The 19,375-nt window shown below is 40.7% G+C and overlaps 1 protein-coding gene across 1 annotated transcript; it reads right to left on the bottom strand.

Annotated features, from left to right (window-relative positions):
* Positions 1–858: 858 nt before the first annotated feature.
* Positions 859–19,116, bottom strand: LOC137286497 (uncharacterized). Its single transcript, XM_067818400.1, has 6 exons — positions 18,249–19,116; positions 5,860–6,062; positions 5,025–5,214; positions 3,711–3,950; positions 2,586–2,624; positions 859–1,711 (listed from the first exon to the last, which is right to left on the bottom strand). The coding sequence occupies exons 1-6, from the start codon at positions 18,583–18,585 to the stop codon at positions 1,443–1,445; spliced, it is 1,278 nt and encodes a 425-aa protein (XP_067674501.1). The 5' UTR covers positions 18,586–19,116; the 3' UTR covers positions 859–1,442.
* Between the last annotated feature and the right edge of the window lie 259 nt (positions 19,117–19,375).

Below are 19,375 nucleotides of genomic sequence, written 5' to 3'. Positions count from 1 at the left end.
CAGGTGAATATTGTTTTGTTGGTGAAGACGGAGTGGTAGTTCCTGTGACTGGTATAATATGCTGGGCAAACATATGGTCGACATTATGACATAATGGCTGGTCCACAACAACACGTGACGCCATACAAATTAACGTACAAAGGGGAGGTTACTCCTGCCTGTAGTGGTCCTGGCTCACTGATGCGCTGACATTACAGATATTGATCTAAGCGATTTGATTGGTGGTGAGCTTACGACTTGTAGCAGGAATGAGAACAAGTCATATGTCTCACAAATCGGCTGCATCTTGTTGCATGCGCTCTAAAACGATATGAATGTTCTGACGTTGCATGCTACAAGTCGTATCGCGAGAACGTACCTTTATTGGGACAGGAACGCCGAAAACCGATGAAACTACACAGCCTATGGGACAGAACGTGGTGACAAATCACCACCTTGATAAACCGAAACAATGTTGTATTACAGTGCTGAACATACTATAAATGACGACAGTCGTGAAGTGACTACATGTTACGTGGTAATACAAGGATCCTTTGAATAAAGGTGTTTATAATTTTTCATGTATGCAATGACCTTAGCATCGATGAATAAAAGTTGATGTTTTTGACAGCCTATCCCTCACAGTTTGAATCTCCAGACATTTCGAAGTTACGACACAGTAATGCTGTGTTCGAGTCAGCTCAGTCAACACTATGTTCGAGGTTTTAATAACCGTTTGGTTCTCGACATCAGTATGTATGTAATCGGAATTATCGTGTATGGAGATTGCCGCTCATTTGGGACTATGGATCATATCGGAGATGATAGAACATTCCAGACAACTGGGTTGCCAGAGCCGAAAAGGTAAAACTAACAACATTTGACCAATAAGATTTATCACGTAATTAAACATTTTAATTTCTAACATACCACAAACTGGAGATGTTAACTGCCTGTATAAGATAGGAATATTGCATGAGTGTTTAACAGTATAGTGTTTACAATGTTTTAAAGTATGGTGATTTTCCGAGCGTTTCAACTACTGCTGACGTCGCACATGAACATACGGAAGAAAATATGTTTCTGTATATATGGTATGATAACAGCAGTAGAATGATTATGAAAAATAAAATAAAACTAGATAGCAACACTCAGTGTCACAATTAATTCCTACTACATAAGTTCCAGCTGGTTTGCGATAGTCAACTGAAGTCAACACTTGCATGTCCTTGAGTTACGATCTCAATAAAATATCGCACATGTACTGCGTATAGATGAATACTTTGAATAACGATGAACTAAAATATGAAATCACAGAAGCACGCAAAAACTCCAGGTAGTTGGACATTGTCCGGCGTCAGTATGTCTCAGCTCCACCCACACACACCAGTCACATTCTTTTGTAGGTCAAGGTCGCTGAACGTCGATAAAGTCGCCATTGGACCACTACGAAGTCCTCTAGTCTAGGCAGCGCAGGCCATCCATGACACCTCGACCCTGTATAGCCTCGTGTTATACCATCCGTCACACGCCAGGGTGAAGCCCTTGGAACTGAGACCCATGACCCGCACCCTGGCCCTGGTGTTGAAGCGGTAGTTGACATCAAGTTGTGACATGCCGTAGGAAATTTCAGGACGTCGGGAAAACGGCTCTGAGAATTTGATGACGTGTGACTGAGGCCATTTTCCATAGGAGAATGGGTAGTTCATAAACAGCCATCGTCCAGATTCACCTGGAAAAAGAGTGTTTTGATTACAAGTGAGCGAGTTTAGTTTTAAGCCGCTTTTAGCAATGCTCCAGCAACATCATGGCAGTGGACACAAGAAATGGGCTTCACATGGAGAACCGAACTCGCTTTTTCGGCGTGACGAGCGAAAGCTTTAACCACCAACCCTTTGATTTCAAAGTGGGATGAAGTGGTCAAAGGAATACATAAGGGACTGGCGTGCAATAATTCGTGACCGTCATTCGCTTTCAACAAGGTCATACAGATTTGTGCGACTACTTATACAAATACGGATTGTAGCCAATTGTATAGTTACAGCCCACTGGGTCCAAGGATACTGAACATCGGGTTTACTGGCATGGAACCACTGATCCTGCGTACTCACATCAGACGCTCGGGTGTGTGCCGTATAGGGCACGCTGATACGGCTGACAAACCATCGTATCCTAATTGCGTAAAGCTATGTTCATGCTGTTGATCACTGGAGATTGGTCCAAACTCCATTATTTACAGACCAACGCCGTATAGCTGGAATATTACTGAGAGCGGCGTTGAACAGGGAACAAACAAATAATGAGACAAGCATAGCGGCTTGTCTGTGGGCCGAACTGTGACCGAGAGTTTTAAACCCGACTGTGGGCCATACAAAACAGGGATTAATGTCATGAGCACGCAGTTGTCTAAGTCAGGCCACTCTAACAAGCATCACTTGCTATTCTAGCATGGAATCCCCAGGTCACTATCATAACGAATCAAAATAATGACCACACTAGATCCCTGTCAACAACACACTTGGCAAAATATTGTTATTTATCAATTTGTGTACTGAAGTTGAACGCCTTAATGTCAATCATTCGTCATACGGCATTGGTATACGTACATCGTTTTCCTTGAAGCTTTGTAAACCTTGACTTCATTGCTGAAACACAAAGGAGGAATTCCTTGTTAGATTTACACGCATTTGTATCAGATTAAACAACTGTGCTTTCATAACATTTCCAAGTGCTTTTTCTCTTAGGTGAAAGCCCGTGTGCACTTAACCATGTCTAACTGGACGCCAGATAAACACGAATTGCTTGTTTTTATTTGAGGTTTGCTTGTTGGCGGAGAACGTTCTACTCAAAAGTCACACTTTGAGATCTGACGGGGGATACTAGAGGACTTGGTGGTGGTATTTAAATAACATCTGTGCAATCGGTGGCGTCTACTAATACTTACAGGGACAAATGGTTACAGTCTTAAATAAACATTGCAATCACCGGAACGCTAACAGTTCTGTTTGGAATCATAGAAAGACACTGACGCGTTGTCGCATGTATTATCGCGCATTTGACAGCTTTCTTTACTTTTCTTAGATGGGGTGACAGCGCGACACATTTTGACCCTATATTGCATTATTATCACAGCTTTTGAACGTGGAGCACTTTCAGATTTTTATGAGAGCTCGTGGTTTCCATATCAATATTTCCTTTGCCATACTTTACTTGAGATTAATATGGCTAATATGTTATAGCTGAGTTGTGATGGGGAAAAAATAGAAATTAGAAAAAGGTAGCTGTTACTTCAGGTACCTCACATGGGTGTGATTCAAGTGTATGCATTTTTGCCCCACAGCCATTGAAACAAAAGAGAACAGCACAACACTGGAAGTAGAATCAACCATTCCTGAACCAAAGACGGCGGTTAACAATATGATTCTAACATTTCCAGTCTGTGAGAGAGCATTGTCTTTATGTTGAGCACGAATCAGCACGAATGAAGTTGTGTATCACAACATCTGTACAGACGTTGCACCTTCCTAGGGGTTCTGTGGCCCAGTTATCCATGCCGCGTCCACGCTTCGTGTCAAAGTCCAGTGATTCTGGGTCCGAATTCGAGTTTGTCAACACTATACCCGTGGTCTTGGTTTCCTCTTTAAAATAAAGGTCTATACCAAATGGACACGCTATGAAACAATACCTTCCAACATACGTCACTTCCTCACAGCACACACGTAGGGACTTACAGTGGAACTGTTTCTGGAGTTTGTTGACGTCCTTCCCCACGGTGTAGCTCCGTTGTAGACGCCTGGCCGTCTCCTTCATCGTTTTGTTCCAGTTATCCTGGAGGTCCCCGACATCGTTCTTCAGGGTCTTCACGTCTCCCGACAACCCTGTCAGCTTCTGTCGCGTCTGCCTCTGCACTTTCATGGCAACCAGTACTGACCGGTTCAGACTGGACAGCTCGTTAAAACTTCTATGGAAGGCTGAAAGCACAACAACGGTATCATATAGGTACGTCTGTGACACAGTCATTTGGATAAATGTTATGGCAAAAGCCGTATAGTTTCATAACGATGGTAACACACACCTGGAAACATTGGAAACTTAGTACATAGACATATTCCTTAAAGCGCGCCAAGCCTAAAGACACCATTCATTCATTCATTCATTCATTCATTCATTCATTCATTCATTTGCGGCGGGTTCGTGACCGGAAAACGTCTTTTATGTTTGAACCATCATTACGTCATTGTTAACACTGATTACTTGAGCGACGATCAAAGGTTATTTGGTTATACTGTCACCTATCAGGTGTCTTTGACACTTTGCAAACACACACTTTATTTGAAAAATAGTCTCTGCGAGGTCGTGCATGTGACATATATTACGAAGTCCAGATGTAGAAAGAAAATCTTCAGAATGCCAAGGACAATTGGTTTTGAGGAACACATGCTTGTTGTGAAAGGCGACTAACGGGGTCGGATGGTCAGACCCGCTGGCTTGGTCGACACGTCATCGTATCTCAATTCCGTAGATCAATGCGCATGATGTTGTTCACTGGATTGTCTGGTCCAAACTCAGTTATTTACAGATCTCCGCCATATAGTTGGAATATTACTAACCAACCAACCAAACCAACTGATGATTCCTTTCGAGGCTAGGAACTGGCAATATTTTAATGCTAATTGTCAGTCATCTCCATTGCCAAAACCGAAAAATATATGTCAGATTTCCGGTGTCGCATGAAGCAGGTTCTGTATACTGTGCTTGACACCTGGCGCTGTTTAAAAAAACCCAAGGTCATTGCCTGCTTGTATTATTTGTGTATGCTTGTTGGATAAAAATAGAACATGTCCCAACCTCACTAGACAAAAAAGAGTCTCCCCTCCTCTCTCAACTCTCCTAATTGCGTTTTATTGTTGTTCACCATATTACCAATTTCATACCCATGTTCCAGAGTGAACGTCAAATCCCATATGCTAATTTCGATGAAAACCTTATGAAAGTGGAGTTGGGGTATACTTCCCCTCAGCGTCTGCCTTACGACGTCATCTTACCCTCGAGTGACCTGTCTATGCTGGAGACATTCAGGGCGAGCTTCTGCAGCCTGGAGTCCTGGTCCTTGATGTCTGTGTCAGCCCTGCGTACCGAGGTCAGCAGCTCGGCCCGGGACTGGCTGAGGCCGGCCTTGACATCAGACACCTCCTGTCTCACTGTCTGTATGTCCACCAGTACCTGCTGGAATTCCTGCAATAACAGTAGCGATATTAGGAAAGTCTGAGGTGGTGTCTGCTTGAAGCATAAATCACTTTGACGAAACACACGAGCATTCGTTTGTTTGTTTGCACTCTGTAACGTTCCTAAGGCGGCGATCTATAAATAATCCAGTCTGGACCAATGATCAACAGCATGGGTGTCGATCTACACAACTGCCATACGATGACATGAGTCAACCAATTCAGCCAGCAGGGTCATCCGATCCCGTCAGACGACCCTTGCCATAAACATGGCTTCCTGAAGATGAAATCTAACCCAAATCTTCAGTGATATTGGTATGGTGCTGCAACATACTCAAAGGTTGGATCATGGATGATGAGTTCCTAGGGGACGACACAGCGACTTGCGACTCCTTTGGAGACTCCGTCGTAGATGTGTAAATTATGCTTACCTCTCCCTGCATGCATAATAGAATAGTCTGTTAACACTGATCGTGATCATAAAACGATCTCCACAGAGTATCGCCTGACGTTTCCTGCACTGCTTGATCATATTCAGAACTGATCCCAATGCGCAAGAAGCCACACTCACTCAAAGACAAATTGTAATACAAATGAGTATGAATCTGATTCTTTGCGTAACCAATTATCTGGTGATTGACCACCGAAGACTGACCTCTCTAAGCTTATCCTGCTCCGAAGCCACCACAAGTATAGAATCCTGGATCATCTTCATCGACTTCTGCATCTGCTGAGGGTTAGGGGTGAACTGACCGTCGAAGTCTGTTCCCATCTCAGGGCCGGGAACCACATAATGGTTGGAGGACGTCAGGGTGACGTCGTTAGGCAGGGAGTTCAGTTTAAAGCCCCCGTCTTTGTCTGAAACACAGCACAAAACATGACTGACAAACGAGTGATTGAGTGAGTGCGTGAGTGTGTGAATGCGTGAGTTGGTGGATGTTGTTTGTGGTGCCTTTCATTCGACAACAACCAAGAGGAATCATTTTTGTTCCACCAATGACATGTCAAACACGTCAGCAAGTCTGACAACCCGACCCCGTTAGACACCTCTTACGACAAGCATAGTCGCCTTTTGTGGCGACCATGTGCTGCTGAAGATCTTTTTACCTCGGATCTTCACGGGCCACCCATCTGGAAGCGACACGTGATGTTAAGGGCGTAAATCTTACACCTTGCCATATCTTACCATCCTACCAGATCTTACCATCCTATCAGATCTTACCATCCTACCAGGTCTGGGGGTAGGCAGGCAAAGAAACACCGGGAGGGTGATGTGCGTCAAATTCGTAACACCTTGTTCACAGACCAATCAATGTTTTGAATCCTTGTCACAGGGGACAGCATTTGTTGGCGAGGTAACGCCGAAGGCCATGCGAGGACGTTGGACTGGCGCGTTAGGTAGATATGTCAAACAAAGCACCCTCTGGATGTTCATGGCGGAGAGTATTCACCAGAAACCCAGCCCTAGCCATCGTAGCCTAGATCAGGGCGGCCCTTCAGGCTGGCGGATAATACTATGGCATGTGTATATATACATACGGACAAGCATATGTCTACTGCTGCAGACAAGCCCTTCAGTAATGACTCGTGAACATATGCTAGTAAAATGTCGTGTCCCCAAGAAAAAAAGAACCGTAAATATTCTTGAAGTTGATTGGAACCATGGTAGACAGGAACGCCTGAACAGACTGACGATTACACCGGTTTTGTATAATTCTCGAGACTTTGATTGTAAATAGTCTTAAAAAAGAACAAAAACCTCCTGAGGGAAACCTGAACCCTGGCTCATTATTACTTCTGTATACATATAAGGGTCAAAATATTCATAGCCCATTGAAATCTATAAGCTGTGTCAGTTGAACGATTCCGACTGTATCGTGGCCATGTGTTTACACATCATTTTCAGTATATAAATCACTTTAAGATAGATATAATGTACAAGATAATATCCTTCCCTACAATAGCACCCGTCAAAAACACATGCAAACCGTAAAGGACAAGACACAATAAGGAATGTCATGAAACATCATTTTCGGCACAGATGCTTTTGTTTATATCATGTCATCATGTCAAAAATCGGTTTTGTTTTTGTTTTTGTTGTCCATATAAATACCGAAACTACGCCATCACATTAATGGTTCCAACTTCAGGTGTATTGTTACATGTACATGTTATGAATTAAAGTTTCAAAGCTATAGTGTGATATGTTGTGTATTACAGGTATTAATTAGTGCCATTAACATATATTTAAAAGTAGACAATAATTAACTATGACTGGTAATATATATTCTACTACCTAGTAAGATTAACAAATAGGATCAAACTGTATCATGTCTTTTATGATGATGATAGTAATACTAAATAACATATGTCCTTAACAATAAAGGGAAACAAATATATTGTTATCATCAGTTTGTGATTTATTAATCATAGGTAAATATTCAATAGCATTCTTACAAAAAAGATTAATGGTAGCATCTTTATTTGAACAATATAATAAATATATGTATTACACAAACATAATGTTTTTGAAATTGACATAGGAAGTACAGTTTACAAAAATATTTTATCACTTATAAAGCTGCGAAAAAAGTGAAAAAAACCCCACAAACTCCGAATACCAAATCTGAAGATGAACATGACGATCAGTCTACTATGTTAACACAAGCACATGTAACAGCTACCAGTACCGACATTTGGTGAGTCGAGGCGAGGTATACACTACTCTACCAGTCATCTGTATATCCGGTACACCAACATGTTATCTCAGTATGTTCTGATGGTGTGTATCTAACTCCCATTACGTTTGTCATGTTTAAGAAAAGGTTACTGTTACCGGGAAACAAACAAGTATGTTTGTTGTTAGTCTGCATTTCCCAGCAGTGGGTGAAACGTTGCTTTTAACAATAAATAGAACGCCAGAGGAGTGTGTCTTCTTTTCAACGACTGATGTCTCAGATGCCTGAATATTTCTTTGAAAGAATAGGCGATATTAGGAATGGATTTAGATTTCGTTCTGCGGTGACTTAAGTAAGGCTACATAAAAAATTGAATGTCTCCCAGGCACATTTGTTTCAAAAGTGACGAGGGAGGAACACATTTTTTCTCTCAGAAATAAGCTTGGGATGTTTAGCACGTGTTAATGACGTGTAGATTCAGTCACACGCATTCTTACAGACATTCATTCTTTTCTAATGGACAAATTGATGATCGTGACCAAGTCAACATTTTTTTAATGGCAAGAAAAATATAAGTGACGTGTCACTGCCCGAGAAAGAAACGTTCCATTTATCTAAAAAGAGATATATACTCATGGAAAAGAATAAGGGAACGAGTGGAACTACAAGTGGTCCTTTGTTTATTTTACAGAATTTCACCCACAGTAAAATACATACCTTGTGAAGAAACCTGGGAAAGAATAGATGATCCCTAATACTCTAATGTGTCCCTTACTCGTTTCCAAGAGCATATGTGATAAAAACGCAAAAGGCTACGATGCCAAATAAAAGGAGGTATGTAATCAACAATTACACTTCCTCACATTTCAAAACGCGCACCTCAAAAAATTGTCTTGCTCACAATTTGAGCCCCAAAACTATTTTCGGTTGAAGTATTTTGTCGATATAGATAAGTACAGTGCCCTGTGGACATTGGTGTGGTGACAGAGGGGACTCCCCTCCGAAAAACCATGTTACGACTGAACGGTGGGGACACGTGTCAATAAACAGGGGACACGTGTCAATAAACAGGAGACACGTGTCAATAAACAACAACGAAAGCTGAAATCGTCGTTACTTACCTATATTTTCTTCTAATATTATGCACTGCAACCTGATAGTGTGCCAGTGAAAACCTTCACTGTTGGCATTCTCATCACTCCTGCATAATGTGTACGTGTGTAGCTTATTTGAAATATAATGTATACTGTTCATATATATCGCAGCTTGTTCGCTAAGTATACATAATGTACTCCCTATACACAGTTAATCTACCACGGCTTGTTAACTACAAATACACTGTTTTCATCTTCTTTTCAGTTTGTTAATACATGAACAATGTTCAGATTCATTACTGCTTATTTGCCGTGTACATACACAACGTTCATCTTCGGTACAGCATGTTTGCCATGCATATATACGTTCATCATTGCTGTAGCTTGGCAACCTTCTATTCACAGTGTTCATCCTTGTTATAGTTTCATTATGCACAGAGTTGATCTTTGTTATACCATGGCAACCTTCTATTCACAGTGTTCATCCTTGTTATAGTTTCATTATGCACAGAGTTGATCTTTGTTATACCATGGCAACCTTCTATTCACAGTGTTCATCCTTGTTATAGTTTCATTATGCACAGAGTTGATCTTTGTTATACCATGGCAACCTTCTATTCACAGTGTTCATCCTTGTTATAGTTTCATTATGCACAGAGTTGATCTTTGTTATACCATGGCAACCTTCTATTCACAGTGTTCATCCTTGTTATAGTTTCATTATGCACAGAGTTGATCTTTGTTATACCATGGCAACCTTCTATTCACAGTGTTCATCCTTGTTATAGTTTCATTATGCACAGAGTTGATCTTTGTTATACCATGGCAACCTTCTATTCACAGTGTTCATCCTTGTTATAGTTTCATTATGCACAGAGTTGATCTTTGTTATACCATGGCAACCTTCTATTCACAGTGTTCATCCTTGTTATAGTTTCATTATGCACAGAGTTGATCTTTGTTATACCATGGCAACCTTCTATTCACAGTGTTCATCCTTGTTATAGTTTCATTATGCACAGAGTTGATCTTTGTTATACCATGGCAACCTTCTATTCACAGTGTTCATCCTTGTTATAGTTTCATTATGCACAGAGTTGATCTTTGTTATACCATGGCAACCTTCTATTCACAGTGTTCATCCTTGTTATAGTTTCATTATGCACAGAGTTGATCTTTGTTATACCATGGCAACCTTCTATTCACAGTGTTCATCCTTGTTATAGTTTCATTATGCACAGAGTTGATCTTTGTTATACCATGGCAACCTTCTATTCACAGTGTTCATCCTTGTTATAGTTTCATTATGCACAGAGTTGATCTTTGTTATACCATGGCAACCTTCTATTCACAATTTTATCTTTATTATAGATTGACCATACACAACGTTGATCTTGATTTCCAGGCATGTATACACAATGATCATCTTCAACACAACTTGGTAGCCATATATGCCCAGTGTTCGCCTGAGTTATCACTTGTTCCCTTCATGCACATGCGTGTAAATTAGAAAGACATATACTTGCCGTGCAAAATATGTCTATTTTGGGAATTTAACTTCGGTCCTTTTGTTCATTACCACACAATATGTAATATTCTAACCTTAGCCCCTCCATCCCAAAGAAGGCCATTGTAAATTTGGCATCACGATTCATACAGTTGCAAGTATGAAACATCAGCTTTAGCGTGGATATGGCCACAATGTATGTCTAGAATTGCCTCCCTTAGGCATATCATAATCTTCTGGTTGTGGGTTCGATCACTTTTCTAGGTTTGTCAGTACCATACTCAGCATGACCTGCATGACCCGGACCATTTATCCCACATTAAGTTGACATCTTATGAGATAGCTGGTATAGTGTCACAACAATGTTAAATCTCACTCTCACTCACTCAACCACTCGCTCGCTCACGCACCCACCCACTCACTCACTCGTTAACAGCATATATCGCCAGCATGAAAGTGGGACTTTTATATCAGAGGATCCTGTCTTATAAGCATGGGCTAGTAATTACAAAATATTATCTCGATCCTCGAAATTGTTCCGTCGTTTGTCATTATTATTCCCTGCTAATCCTTGTTTAACATTCAACGTACGTTTATTCAAAGAGGGTAAACAAGGAACCAGTCAGACCTGAGATTGTGAAAGGTTTAAGCGTGTCATAGGTGACTGATTCTGGAAAAGAAGATAACAGTTTTTCATAATCAGAACTTTCCTTTCATATTTGACCTTGTAATCTGTTTTCCCGTCCCGTGCACCAGCTCACACACATACTCCGGTATCCAAACATGATAACAGCATCTGTATACGTTCTTCTCTCCAAGGAGAGTATATCAAATAATCTTTCATCCCTTCAGAATAATATACCTATGTACGTTTGATCCACATGATGCATCGGGCTGAATTGTGTTTACGCTTCAGACATAGTTAGCAATCGTTCTCATTTATCCTACTTTACTTATTTATCGGCGAGTATCTCCTCTCATGCCACCTGGGTGTTTAGATACCTTGGGCGTGGTGAGGATAGGAAAACATTTGCAGGTCCTGCCTGTTTCATACTAACCGATCAGCTACGTAACTTGGCTTCATTCAATACGGTTGATGAGTTGGCGCTTATATTCACCTAATTATGTTGGAGTTAGCACGGGGAAGCACGTGCCTTGAATATTTAGTGGGCGTCGAAATTCTGTGTCTACTTTGTTTGTTTTCAGAGTTATGTCCCCTTGTAGATTGCCCTACATGTTGTATACACACGCCAAAGAATTGGAACAGGCACAGTTAGGAACAGGCGGTCATTGGATTTTTCTGTAAAGTTCTGATTAATAAACGACAGTGGGGTTTCTGTAATATAATATTATGTTTTCCCTTAAAATGTCAACCTATGGTAAACAGTCTGAAAAGACCGATCATTCCTTTGACTTTGGTTGTGGGCGTTCGTGCTCAAACGTCTGGGTGTCTAGAAAGCGATGGATGCCTATCTAACCTCATGAGAATTCCAGAAAAGACTCTCAGTACCAATTACTCATCGCCAACTTCGATTATTTATTTTGCTGTGGTATCCCTAGAAATTATGCTTGTCTCAAGACGTGGCCAAAAGGATCAGGTGGTAAGGCTCCGCGATGTGGTTCGTGATATCAATCACCGGCCTGGCTAGTCCAGGTTCGATTTTCTAAACACTAATGTGATGGAGCTGGGATGATATCAATAACGTTACATTAGCTGCTTTACCGAAAGAACGACCCTACATCTAGCCAACATCAAAAGGTAACTAATACGAGATGAAATCAAATTTCGATTCAGGACGTTATAGTAGCCCTCATTCGGGACGTTAGGATAGCCTGATTCGGGACGTTATAGTAGCCTGATTCGGGACGTTATAGTAGCCCTTATTCGGGACGTTAGGATAGCCTGATTCGGGACGTTGGGGTAGTCTAGTAATTGAAGCGTTCGCTCATTACGCCGAAGACCCGAGTTCGATTCCCTACATGGGTACAATGTGCTCCACGCTGTCATACTGCAAATCATTGCTATAAGCAGCGTAAAGCTGAAACTAAACTCACTCATTCACTGCATCCGAATCCCAGTATTCCAGCCTAGCCATCAAACGTTTCTTTCTATTTTCTACGAAGTGTTGACCGGACAGTTTTTTGTATAAGTACGTCCTTCGGTTTCTATCACACATAATTACTCACACACTGCTACACAAACATATACATACTTGATAGTTTCCTATCTGTCTCTTAGCAATGTTTTCACAGGTTAAAGCCACCGTGCTGCTCTCAATTCTTAGACGATACGTACCCATGTTCAAAGTCCGTGGAACCTTCATAACAGATGAGACGGAAATACCGATATAATTATCTGGTTGTTTTGTCCAGCTGAATCTACTTACCGTATTTCTCCGTATACAGGACAGTTACGTGCATATTTACCATATAGAATCCTGACTGAACCTATTCATTTTCATGGCTTGTATTGAACGTGAACAATACCATCCATCGGTAACATGTGTCATGAGATGGTATGAAATCAATTAAGTCATCCATCTGATAAATCTTATTATCATCATATATCTTTGTCCGATACGATACCTCAGTGTGAAGATCACCACCTCTATAGAAGGTCGCGTCAGTCACGCACCAAATCTAAATTACAGATGGCAGTTTCTGGAGCCAATGGGCGGTCTGCTTTCTGAAACCTTTGGCTTTATTCCTGCAGCACCTTAATCTGAACTGATTTCAAGATGATTTAAAGACGTATCGAACAGATCCAAAGTGGATATAGAATTGGTATGATATTATTCTCATTGTCTTGAAACATATAAACAGGGGAGGTGGGGTAGCCCAGTAGTTAAAGCGTTGGCTCGTCAAGTCAAAGACACGGGTTTGCTTCCCACGTGGGGGCAATGGTTGAAGCCCACTTCTGGTGTCGCCCGCAGTGATACTAATGTTGCTAAAATTGGCGTAAAACAATACTCACTCAGTCTAAATATACGATGGAGAGACCGATCTCAAATCTAGCTCGACATGGCTTAATTAATTTTCTGTCTTCCACAACATAACATTTATCACTTATTTCAATTAACATTAGACCGGGACACACTGGAACAAGTGTAGAGATATTTGCAGAACGTAAATCTGCTAAATAACGTACAACGCCAAGGGAACTGGCAGTAAGGCTAGCTAGACACGGGCACACCTAGAATATATGTTCCAGCTTGTTCAACACACGTGTTAATGCGCAACCCGCACATCTGTAATTCGGCTGACGAATAGAAAATACATTATATAAACCTGCTACACCCTCCCTTCACTCTGCCGGTGAATCAGAAAATGAATTATGAAAATAAATCATACTTGAATCCGTTTGTAAACTGGAATCAAGTGGAATCTGGCTATTGCAACATACATCCAATATGTAGGCCTTCACACTGACTTCGGCTATCTAGCTGTGTGGTCGGCACCGTTCGCTGTGCTGTGAGCGGCGTTTCCACGCTTTTTAATGAGGGGGCATCGAAGTTGATAAACCTTCAAGATATGCCTCATTAATAGTAGCAGGGATTCCCAATATACATCCACACAAGTTGTTGGAGTTCTTCACTTAAAGTTATTGGGGGGTTCTTTTTTGTTTTCATTTTGCTTTGTTCCGTTTTACTTTATTTTATAATTTTTTATATTTTTTTTTTGTTTTGGATTTTGTTTTTGTCGTATTTAATGTTTGCTTGCTGTTGGTTTTTTTTTTTTGTTGTTGTTTGTTTATTTTAGCTTTTTGGTTTGTGTGGGGGGGGATGGGTGGGGAGTGTCTTTAATTGTGCGAATGTGTTTTTTGTTTTGTTACGTTGTATTTATTTAAATTGTTTTTGGTTATTTTTTGTTTTGTTTGTTTGTTTTGGTTTGTATGGGCTTTTTTGTAATTTTAGCCTTATTCTTTTCTTTTGGTTTTAGGTGGTGGGGGTGGGGGGTGGGTGATGGGGAGGTCGGGATGTGAGGGGTGGGGTTGATCCTGCCCTTCCCCCCCTCCCCTCGTTCTCATACATGAGTTAACCTTCCTTGGCACTACCCCTACTTCTCTACTTAACCACCACCACTCTCTCCCTCTGCAAAATGTTATCCGTTCACAGAGCTCTCTGAATTCGTATTTGTTTTATGTTATAAAGAAGAATTGTGTCCATGAACACATGTTGTTCGTTAATATCGTTTCTGTTTGTCATTCAAGTCAACAATTCCTGTGTTCGCAAAAGAGGTATTTGAATGTTTCGCTTTTGTTTGTTTTGGCATTTGTTTTCCAACAGCCAATCTGCCTGTAGAAACAAATAAGGTTTTAGTTTATGTTCCATTGTGCATGTGTCTCCATTGCAGAACACAGGTGCAGAATTATACAATAGTGACATAATTTCATTCATTGTGTAAATGATAAAGCATGTTTATATTTTTAACTGATGTGTAATAAACATAATTTTTCTATGTCGTTATTGAAACGCATATAACTATTTTTGAGACTCGGATTTCTTTGATTTTGTCAATGGGGAATTAAAGATTATGTAACGTCATAGTCAGCTAAGTGTCCTATGATAAATGTGCTCATATGCAGATGTTGATAATGCACTATAGAGTCTTCGTTATGGTTCCCATCCGTGAAGATCGGGGTCACTAGCAAACCCACGCCTGTCGTAAGAGGCAGCTAACGGGTTCGTGTGGTCAGGCGCGATGACTTGATTGACACATGTCATCGTATCCAAATTGGGTAGATCGATGCTCGTGGTGTTGATCGAACCCGGGCCCTCGGCGTGACGAGCAAACACTTAACTGCTAGGCTAGCCCACCGCCCCTCTCAGTCAGTTGAAACACTGAATCTGTTCCTGCCGGCTTAAGGCGAAACCGTCTTTCTCAGCTATATTTTATGGAATAATTTCATTGGTGTTAAACATGCAGTGATTTTCCAATCGAGCAAACCAACCAACGATGGACACCATTCTATAAGATATGAAATCTGCAGGTTTACTTAGAGTCTAGATCCAAATGAACCATTTTAACATATGGTCCAATCACACTGCACTCGTTAGACAGAGAATCTGTGGGTGATTATTGATTGGCAGAAATAGATATTGACGTCATTTTCCAAACGAAGTTATGTCCAAGACATAACTATGCGAGAATATCACATCATAATAGAATTAGGAGATACACATCATGTGCTCACAAATTTCCGGGTGTTATTGAGTATTTGAAGCACGGGAAGTCATTTGAAACCGACAGCATTATGCACCTTTTAGTAATGCATTTTCAGCCACCATTAACTATAGCGTGTACTTTCTTTTGCAAGACAGTTTAGTATATATAAAACAGTTTTAGTGTAAGTGGAAATATTATATTTCAAAGATTGTTTCTCTTTCAAAGATGTCAATAAAGTCGTCCTGTTTACGACGTACGCAGTGATGTCGGTGTGAGTGTTGGAAGCAAAGCCCCCGGGAAAGCAGACCTTGACATGAAAGTTTAACACAGGATTGAAACGTTCAACACTTGACGATCACGGCCTTTGTGTTAAACGTCAATTGACGTCATAGTGTCACATACATTTAACGATGTTTATTTTCATCTTTCCAGGCGCTCCCTTACCATTTCACAACTTAGCCTTGTTCTTTTGAAAGGAAGTCTTTCTTTCTCTAAAAAAATATAATTGCTTTAACTCGCGATTAGATTAGCTATTATACACATCGATATGTACACATGTTAAGGCTAGACAAACATCTCTTATCGCTGACAAAATTTCTTTCATGTAACCAGAGTTGGAAAATGGCTCACATCCGATGAAGGATATCTTTGTTAACAAAACAGTGAAAAACAAAATTCAGGTTGAGATGGTGGATTCTGTTCAGAAATTAGTTGCGTGTAAAGTTCTTATCAGCGCTCAAACGCAACGACGTGGCGTTTTTTAAGACGTCTATCGTTAATCAGCTGCATGGGCTCACACAGAAACAGTTGCCAGACGCAGTGCGGCCCTGATGGAGGGATGGAGATATGGAATACGCATCAAAGTCTGCAACAACCTGTATCACTCACACGTACGCAGAGATGTTTGGTTGAAGCCAAGATAACATTGTATCTGACGTAGGTGGGATACAGTTTCAATTATAAAAACATGAAACCTTGAAAAAACATTAAAATATATGTTAAATATCAAGCGGCGCTTGATTATGTCTTGGACATGGATTTGATGATATATACTTAATGACATGGTGGATATGAACATTGGTTTAAACATAAGATTGTAGTTAATAGACGAGTGATTTAAACGCCGTTTGGACAGCATTTTACTTTAAAACCACGCTTTAGTATTATACCCAAGAAATCAGTTTGACCCAGATTGTAGCTATAAACTGCTTTTATATAGCATTGACCACATGCGTGGATGTGCCAGTCCTTGGTTCAGCTACTGGACGACTCTGGTGGCCTAGTCAGCGGCGTTGTTGAAGGAGGTAACTCTGTAGAGTGTATAGCGACTCTTTCAAACCAGATAACCACTTTTCTCGTGTTCTGTGTGTTTAGGAGTTAAATTATTGGAATTCAGTGTTTCACAACAGCTCTAGTTGTTACCTGGTAATATGTGCAGAAATTGGTTAATCTGACGGGCAAAAGAAATTGTAGAATCTGGAGTCCACCATCAATTTAAACGTTATCAGAACGTCACATTTTAAACATAATGTCCAAAACACAACACTACCCTTAGTTGTTTAAAACACAACACGTCACTATTGAATAACACTTTTTTATAGTTTACATTTACATCTTACATTTATCACCACCGTCAAGAATAGGCGTGTGCTTTCTTTTACGCTTCAGTTTAGCATAAAAGTCAAATGCGTTTGTTGTTTTAACGCCGCACTCCATTGCGACTGTTGATTACGACTGTTTACGAAATAACCTTATCGCCAAGACATGTCATGATAAAAAAAACCTTTGTATTGACTTTTTCTTTCAACTTATAATTGTTATGATAAATGGACACTTTATTCTATACTCCTTTGCACTAAAGATAGCTAGAGATTGTTACGCCATTCGTCAGTTGGTTCACACTCTAAATAATGAGAATGTGGAGTTAAAAGGTGAAATGTTAGTTTAACACAGACTTGGGCTGTATTCCATTAGACTATGGCGACCTGGCATAGGTATTTATCCCAGATATACAAGCATTAGACTTTGGTTTTGTCTCTGAATATATAGTTTTCATAAAACAAAAAATAGTCCCATTTAAATTGATAAGGAGCCACCGTGCGATGGGAGATACACCTGCGGAAATTTAGACTTCCTTCACCTAGGGTTTTGCATTGCAGAAAAGCCTGAAACGGAAAATAATGTGGTTCGGGGACTGTGAGGATATAAAAGCATTATCACACAGCTGATTACGATTGTGGGTATGTAAGAAATCGACGCATGCGAGTGATGTTGATGACAATGTTATCGATACATGAAACATATATATTATATAATGACCTATGGTTACGTCAGTGCAAGGGCCGACCCCATATCCCACACCCAACACCCTCTACAAAAAATATCCACGAGCAGCATTTATCTTTAACCTTTGGACGTCATGACTTATGTGCATCCCCTATTTCAAAATCATCGATCAGTCCCTATAGGGTGTTTCCTCTAAAACTACGTGTTCCTGGTTGGCAGTCAGTTGCAAGAACAATAGTCTGACGTCACCATCACTGCATAAATGTAATGATATCTGTACAAGCGTGAAAAGTTGTCAAGACAATGTACCTACCTGTCGGCAACGTCTGTGTCGTTGCCCGTGGTGTTCCTGGTGACACATGCTCCTGGCATAATATCTCCAAATTCTCAATCCTCCGAATGACGTCCCCCATCATCAGGCCCTGCACGACCCCATCGGGTCTGAATTCATTACCCGCTTCACCCCTCGGCCCACCCCCAACATCGGCGAACCCTTCCAACCCCTGCAAGTCCTTCGGTAGGGATAGATCGGGCAAGTCATCAAAGTTTCCTACATAGTCTGAATAATCCCGTCCCCTTCCGACATTTAGAAGCGACAGCAGCAACAGCAGCAACAGCAGCACCTTAACCTCCACACACGACGTGAACATGATGCTGGTGAATCCTCCGCTATCACAGATATATTTACACAAGCGATCAGCCTATCTGTAAGTTCATTAATACGTGGTGGGATTCATCACTTGACTATGAAACCACTCTTTTGGCCGTACTCCCAACATTCGACGATGTGGGACCCGCGGTATGAAAATATCCATCAGCAACGCAGGACGATCCTGTTTATTTTCCTAATGGTATTTCAAGTAATTTATGAAGCACGACCCGCATCTTCATCCAGCTTATTTTCTTGTTTATCTGAAGCTTTCTATCTTGTAGGATACGAGAGTCCTTTAATTCACATCCGTCGTAATCTCTCTGTCTGTAAGAGAAGGCAATGGGACGAGAGGAAAGAAGATCTCTTAAAAAAATATCCCTTATCGTGCAATGTCATCGTATTTTTATCGCCAGAAAAAAAATCAGCGAGGGGGAAGTCGCCCTCCTCTTATCACAACGTAGCTTAAACTCAGGCCGCTGTACAAACCTGTTACACGACTGCCAGTTGAAGCGGGTTGTTCGACGGTTCTGCCTCTTAGCTGGCGATGTGTCATAACCTAGTGTCGGAATTTTATGAAAAATCTGTTTTCAATTTGCAGATTCCTTTCCTCCAGTTTCAATGTTTTGGTTGGCGTTCTTCGTGTTTTCAGGGTTTTTTTCAATTTTGCTGTTAAAGAAAAGTTGTCAGATTATGTTTCGTTGAAAAAAGTAAAACTAGATGTTTATTTCTAGTTAGGAGATCATTAAGTTTGTTGTGTTGCCATGTGTTTAAAGATATCAGTTATGTCG

The sequence above is a fragment of the Haliotis asinina genome, chromosome 6 (assembly GCF_037392515.1).
Source record: "Haliotis asinina isolate JCU_RB_2024 chromosome 6, JCU_Hal_asi_v2, whole genome shotgun sequence".
NCBI lineage: Eukaryota > Metazoa > Mollusca > Gastropoda > Lepetellida > Haliotidae > Haliotis > Haliotis asinina.
This window is presented reverse-complemented; position numbering and strand designations above follow the sequence as displayed.

Coding starts and splice junctions, on each gene's coding strand:
- LOC137286497 (XM_067818400.1), bottom strand. CDS start 18,585: ATGTTCACGTCGTGTGTGGAGGTTAAGGTGCTGCTGTTGCTGCTGTTG. Junction 5,215..5,859: donor AGCAGGATAAGCTTAGAGAG/GTCAGTCTTCGG, acceptor CTGTTATTGCAG/GAATTCCAGCAGGTACTGGT. Junction 3,951..5,024: donor CATAGACAGGTCACTCGAGG/GTAAGATGACGT, acceptor TTGTGCTTTCAG/CCTTCCATAGAAGTTTTAAC.